General features: G+C 44.6%; 1 protein-coding gene across 2 annotated transcripts in view; it reads right to left on the minus strand.

The window, feature by feature from the left end:
• The window catches only part of LOC130356316 (mitogen-activated protein kinase 14), a 174,012-nt gene that overhangs the window by 102,858 nt on the left and 63,654 nt on the right, over positions 1 to 7,500 (minus strand). For both annotated transcript variants that reach the window (XM_056557639.1, XM_056557638.1), the window contains exons 5-6: positions 4,791 to 4,820; positions 3,595 to 3,642 (exon numbers count right to left, since the gene is read on the minus strand). In XM_056557639.1, coding sequence (XP_056413614.1) covers positions 3,595 to 3,642; positions 4,791 to 4,820 — 78 coding nt within the window. The remainder of the gene's footprint in view (positions 1 to 3,594; positions 3,643 to 4,790; positions 4,821 to 7,500) is intronic.

Raw genomic sequence — 7,500 nt, forward strand, 5'->3', positions numbered from 1 at the left:
CAACCACAAAAAATCCGTTCTTCAACCTTCTCAGGAGGTAGAATTGCTGGGATTTTTGATAAACACTCAATCGACAACTTTGAGCCTTCCAGCCACAAGATTGAAAACTATAAAGGAAGGAAATTCGCCAAGTTCTTCACGAGGATCTTATTTCTATGAGGATTATCGCTCGGATTGTAGGTCTTCTTTCAGCTTCCATTCAAGCTGACTTTCCGGCTCCTCTTCATTATCGAGCCTTACAATGTCTGAAAATTCGACACCTGAGAGACTGTCTAGGGTATTCCGACGAAGTTCATTTATCTTCGGACGCGCCGACGAAGTTCATTTATCTTCGGACGCCAAAGAAGAACTTCTTTGGTGGCTATCTCACATTCAGCTATGGAATGGGAAAACGATATTCAATCCCAACCCAGATCATCATAGAATCAGACACAAGTCTATCTGGATGGGGAGCTCGCTGCGATTCCCTCTCTACTGGAGGGAAATGGTCTCCTTCTGAATACAATCTTCACATCAACTGCTTGGAACATTTAGCTGCTTAGCATTAAAGAGCTTTGCAAAGAATTCATAACATTGTTGTGTTTTACTACGCATGGACAACATATCTGCAGTCCAATATATAAATAATCTTGGTGGAACGACTTCCAAAGCCCTTGCCGACATTGCCAAAGATTTCTGGCATTTTTGTCTAGAAAGACATATCACTCTGAAGGCAGAATACCTTACAGGAGTTTCCATTTCAATCGCGGACTGGAACTCCCGATATCTTACAGATTTCAGCCACTGGAAACTCCATCCAGAAGTTTTTCAGATTATCAACCAATGGAATCCTCTTTATCTCGACATGTTCGCTTCTCGTCTGAACTGTCAAATTCAACAATTCTTCAGTTGGAAACCAGATCCAGAAGCCCTGGGAGTAGATGCTTTCCTACAATTATGGCCTCAACAAACTCTCTACACGTTTCCTCCTTTCAATCTGATTCCACGCAAGCTTTTTCAAACTTCTCTACGGAAATCAACTATAGTTCTCATAACTCCTTGGTGGCCAACTCAGTCTTGGTTCCCTCAACTTCTACATCTACTAATAGATTACCCTCAAGTTTTTCCTTCCATTTCGGATCTCCTCCAGGACCCTCTCGGCAACTTCCATCCTCTAATCTTATCAAATGAACTCATCCTTGTCGCTTGGCTAATATCGGGTCTTCCAGACCAACCTCTCCACTTTCTTTCACAACTAGAGAACTCCTATCTGATGCTTGGGCTCCAGGTACCAAATCTGCTTACAGATCAGCCTGCTAAATTTGGATTCATTGGTGCTCTCAACGTGATTTGGATCCCTTACAAACATCTATCTCGTACATCCTAAATTTCCTTTCGGCATCTTTTGATGCTGGTAAAGCTTATAGAACTATTAATTTATAATTCAACTTGGGACATTAATCTCATTCTTAATCTTTTATCCTGGGAAGATAATGATTCATGGTCTTAAAAATTTTATTGAAATATAAGATGCTCCTAATTATGCTAGTTTAAAGCTAAGCATAAATATATGATACAAATTGATATTAAAATATGTAAAAATTATTCATTAAGGGACCATAGACACATGACAGGGGTTTGAAATAGAAAGTTTTAAATGTAGTATGGATTTGAAAGACAGTAATTGGAGATTTTCCTATCCTTTGTGAAGAAAAATATAGATTTTATTTAAGACGAGATGCGAGTATTATCCCTCCCTAAGAACCCATCCCTAGAATATATTTATTTGTTCTTTGTTTTTCAGCCTTTCAAGGATGTTCCGGAAGTCACTCTCATTTAAAGAAGTTCTTCCCATTCAAAGTTTCATTCCGAAATTTTCTTCAAGTTATGAACTGTTTTCTCTTCGCCACAAAAGAGGAGGAAGTGATTATATCAACTGTCACTGATATATATCATCATATTCTGATTGGTTGTCAGTACACACTAGCATGTTTGGCTATGCTATCCTTTACATTTTAACCCCTTAAGGACGCAGCTCATTTTCACCTTAAGGACGGAGCCATTTTTTGCAATTCTCACCACTGTCACTCTATGCATTAATAACTCTAAGATGATTTTACAGATTATTCTGATTCTGAGAATGTTTTTTCGTGACATATTCTTTATTTTAGTGGTAAATTTTCGTCGTTGCTTGCATCCTTTCTTGGTGAAAAAGCCCAAAAATTCTTGAAAATTTTGCATTTTTCTAACTTTTAAACTCTGTTAGAAAAATTGATATTCCAAATACATTTTATATTGATTCACAAATACAATATGTCCACTTTATGTTGGCATCATAAAATTGACATATTTATACTTTTTGAAAACATTAGAGGGCTTCAAAGTATAGCAGCAATTTTCAAAATTTAAATGAAAATTGCAAAATCTAAAGGGACAGAACTAAAACTCCCCCTGACGAAGGCCATACGCGAAACGTGCGTTGGGGTATTGGTGCTTGGTGTTACTGGCTTGTGGGTATATGACAGGTAGCTTTTTTTTTTAGGTATTTTCCTGCTTCCAATTTTTAGGTTTCCATTTTGTCTATATACTGTATTGCTGCTCCCTATCTTATATTTATATATGTTAGATGTTATATCTACATTGTACTATACTAGGAATCTGCAGTTTTGTCAGTTATGTACTGTACATGCTCTCTACTGAATACCTACATTACCCATACCAGATTCACTGGCACTTGTTGTCTCCTGCCTAAGGTTATCCTCTGCCTTTTTAATCATTTTAATTGTTTGTCTTATTCTGGTTAAATAAAGATTGTCATACCTTTGCTGAAATATTATTAGTATTGTGGGTCTCTTTGTTTTTTGGTTATATATTGATACCCTTGGGACCTACATACGGCGCTTAAATGTTTGCCATGTAGTTGTTTGGCTAAACAGAACTAAAACTCCCAGCATGCCTTTGCAACATCTGGAGGTCTACCGTTTGGGCACCACTGTAATAGTGGTCTCCAAACTGTGACCCTCCAGATGTTACAAAACTACAACTCCCAGCATGCCAAGACAGCCTTTGGCTGTCTGGGCAAGCTGGGAGTTGCAGTTTGGCAACCACTAGGAAGGCAGCAGTAAAGATCGCTTTACTGCCACCTTCCTTGATGCTCCGTGCCGTCGCCTCCCTACCTGCATCGCTGATCTCCGCTGATGCCACCGATGAACGCTGGTCCCCACCGCATCTTCTCCCCCTGTTCTGCCCAACATCCAGGGGTGGGCAGAGCGGGGGGGGGGGGGGGAATGGTGTTTCCATGGAAAAATCCTCCCACTGTCAGCTTGTGTCCCGCTACTGTCAGTGAGGAGAAGCTGGGAGTTGTAGTTTTGCTAATGCTAGTGGAGATGTGAGCAGACAGCATATTGAGGGAGGAGCAGAGACCTGCACTGAGGCCACACACCCTCCCTTTGAGAGGAATTCAGACTAGTGAGCTAAATTAAAAGTGTAATAAAAAAAAATAAAGGCACAAAAATTTTATGTACATGGTCAGGATTAGGTACTGAGCGATATATTAAAAAAATATGTTTTTTTTTTGTTGGATCTGACGGGTACGCTTTAAGCACGGTCACTCACTTTTAGCTCGCAATCTTCATTTACAGCAAGGTTGCTGGGTTTCAAGTCCTGCAGCCAAAAGGAGAAATGCATTAATGTATAAGAAATAGAATATAAATAATTTTGCAATTAAATCACAATTTTCTGTTCTGCCCTTAGAATACCAGTGCTATCAAATGCATGCACACAGGTCAATACTGTCAGCTCCTCCTCTTTAGTGTTTTTTTTTTTTTTTTTTCTTCTTATGACCTCAACTCTTGGCCTCTAGTCTGATTTTGGGAGTGTGAATGCTTTAAAGTTGTCTCCCTTCCATATGCACGGAATACCCTGCATTCATAAAAGGGGAGTTTTCACTGAGATTATTTTTATAGATTAGAGCCAAACACTGTGAAGCAGGTTTTTTTTTTTTTTCTAAAAAATGTTTTTATTTTAATTTTTTTATATAATTTTGGAACACACCTTACCTGAGCTGCTTCTAACAGTATTTCCAGATATGCTTTATAGCATTTCCATGGACATAACAGACTGGAGGGTATTGCTTTGTGACCTGTGCAGAGGTCAGTGAGCGTGAGGGAGGGTGTGGGGCAATTTACTGTGAATGCACTGATGAGGTCTAACCTATATACTGGTGTTCCCTTTCGTTGTAATACTGCCTGCGATAATATTAAAAAGACTGCTAAAAAGCTTTCTTTACAGAATGGGAGGTGCTAGATTATAACAAGACTTAGTGGCAAGAAAGAAAACTGCAATTCAGGATTATTTTATATAGTAAAATGGAAAATTTGAGTGCTCTGATGCAGGAACACTTATCCCCTATCTAAAAGACCCCCGCGTTCTCCTGCACGGCACCCCGGCTCTCCCCAGGAAGGGAGTGTGTAGACCCCCGCACGAAGTGGTGGCCGACACGCCTCCTCCACATATCTCTATGGGAGAGCCAGAGATACAGAATTCGGGTATCTCTGGCTCTTTCATAGAGATAGATGGAGGGGGCTTATCTGCCTCTGCTTCGTGCGGGAGGGGGGGGGGGCATGGAGCCGCAGCACCAAACAGAAGGTCCCAGTGGTTGGACCCTGGCAATCAGACACTTATCCCCTATCCTTTGTAAAGGGGAAAAGTGTTGCTGCACTGGAGCACTCCATTAAATCAAAATTAAAAGTGAATGTTAAGTTGCACCGACTTTTTAGATCATTTTCAGACATTTGATAGTGACTACTTACTCTATGGATAATACCGGCTGAGTGGATATACTAAAGAGAGGGGAACAAAAGAAATGTCATTAGAAAAGAAATGTAAAATAAAGATCCCCAATAGCAAATGTCACTCATGGACGACACATAAAAAGGAAAGACTGACATGTTTCACCTATGTAACAGTGATAGGTGAATAACGTCACTTTTTTTTCTCTGAACTGGAATGCCACTTTTTGATTTGCTGGATGTATGGTTGTGAGTTGGACCACAAGAAGTAGAGCACCCACCTTTGGACTTCTTGTCTTTATACAGTGCCGGCTTTCATTCATTTTTTGTTTGTTTGCACATTTTATAACCAATGTATTTTACAAATATACATATAGTGGTATTATCTACATTATCTAAAAAGTTTTTGTTGTCGACAGGTAAACTTTAAGCCCTTAACCTCTTAAGGACCCAGGACGTACGGGGACGTCCCCGCACCCTGGGCCTTAAGGACCCAGGACGTCCCCGTACGTCCTGGCGTTTTCCGGTCTCTGCCGCGCGCCGGGCAGAGATCGGAACTGGATGCCTGCTGAAATCCTTCAGCAGGCATCCAGGGCAAACGCCGAGGGGGGCCATGTAGGCCCCCCATGTCGGCGATCGCCGCAAATCGCAAGGGAAATCGCCCTTGCGATCTGCGGCGATACCGGGCTGATCGGGACTCTCGGAACCCGACCGCCCGGTAATTTCGCATGATCCCGGCTGTCACAGACAGCCAGGACCATGCTGGAGCCTAGGAGCGAGGTGGCAAGCCTGCCACCTCCTCCTATACCCTGCGATCTGTCGGTTAGTTAACCGACCAATCGCAGGAGGGGGGGGCGGTTACTTCCTCCCGTCCTGCCCGGCCCCTGAAAGTCCGGAGAGGACGGGAGGAAGACCGGAGGACGCGGCGGGGGACGGGGGAGTGCTGGGGACCGGCCCCGGTACTTACCTCGTCCCTGAAGACCCGGATCCCGGCGAGGAAGATGGCGGCGGCGGCGACAGGTGAGTAGATCTTCAGCCGCGGTCGGGCCCTTTACAGCAATGCACGTCGCCGTAAAGCGACATGCATTGCTGTAATAGGACCCTGTAAACTACAACTCCCAGCATGCCCAGACAGCCCTTGGCGTCTGGGCATGCTGGGAGTTGCAGTTTTGCAACATCTGGAGGTCCACAGTTTGGAGACCACTGTGCCCTTCCAGATGTTGCAAAACTACACATCCTCAGCATGCCCTTACTGTCCAGGCATGCTGGGAGTTATAGTTCTGTAACATCTGGCCCTTCAGATGTTGCAGAACTACAACTCCCAGCATGCCTGGACAGTTTTGGCATACTGGGGGTTGTAGTTTAGCAACATCTGGAAGGGCACAGATTGGGAACCACTGTATTAGTGGTCTGCAAACTGTAGTCCTCCAGATGTTGCAAAACTACTACTCCCAGCATGCCTGAGAATGTTTGGGAGTTGTGGTTTTGCAACAGCTGGAGGCACACTGGTTGGGAAACATTGTTTCCTAACTCAGTGTTTCCCAACCCGTGTGCCTCCAGCTGTTGCAAAACCACAACTCCCAAACATTATCAGGCATGCTGGGAGTAGTAGTTTTGCAACAGCTGGAGGTCCCCCCCCTGTGAATGTACAGGGTACACTCACATGGGCAGGGGGCTTACAGTGAGTATCGGGCTGCAAGTTTGCAATGCAGCAAATTTTGCGCGGCAGCTCAAACTCTCTGTAATCCCCCGCCCGTGTGACTGTACCCTAAAAACACTACACTACACTAACACAAAATAAAAAGTAAAAAACACTACATATACACATACCCCTACACAGCCCCCCTCCCTCCCCAATAAAAATGAAAAACGCCTGGTACGCCACTGTTTCCAAAATGGAGCCTTGGGCCAGCCCCGACTGGAAAGGGGTCGGAAATGGAAAACCACGACCGGAGAAAAAGGCTGAGTTTCACACCAACAAAAATAAGACCGCCAGGTATGGTGGTAAATCTTGCAGAGGAAGGCTAGTGAGCCCTGAGCATGGTGTGAACCACTTGGGAAGAGAAACCGCGGGTCCTCATAACCGCTGTCTCAACCGCCACACCATCAAAAGCAGAGACTGTAAATAGGGGTGGTACAGGAGACCTGAGATAAGAGGTCTGGACGATAGGGAAGGTGCAGCATTAAGTTGTTCAGGAGCCTTACCATGACGACGTACCACGCCCGCCGGAACCAGGCTGGGCCACGAGAATGGCGGAAACGCCCCACTGAGTTTCCTCAGGACCCCGAAAAGAGATGAAGGGGAGGAAACAGATATGGTAGGGAAAAGCCCGACCAAGAGAGGCCCACGCCTGGAGCGCCCCAGGGGTTGCAGATCACTGCAAACACCCCTGGATGTAGGGACCACTGGCCTTGGACGACGGAGGACCGGCCGAGAAGACCACATCCCAGGGACGGCTGGACTGAAGATAGCTGAGATGGCCGAAAACCTGAGTTCCGCCCATAAGGGAATTTCCCAAGAAGCAAGCAAAGAAAGAATTGCCCTAGGCCCCAAAATGTTGAAGGGGAAAAGGGCTTCTCGGGGGGCTAAGACCCCAGACCGGTCGGTCCCTGAAAACACCTCCCCAGCCCGACAGACTGGCAGGGAGGGGAAGGAACTAGCGTTCCTGAAAAAAGCAGGGGGGAACTAAGCCACCATAGAAGGGACCGACAAGACTGACAAAAGAGAACG

This window comes from Hyla sarda, chromosome 2 (genome assembly GCF_029499605.1).
Source record: "Hyla sarda isolate aHylSar1 chromosome 2, aHylSar1.hap1, whole genome shotgun sequence".
Lineage (NCBI taxonomy): Eukaryota > Metazoa > Chordata > Amphibia > Anura > Hylidae > Hyla > Hyla sarda.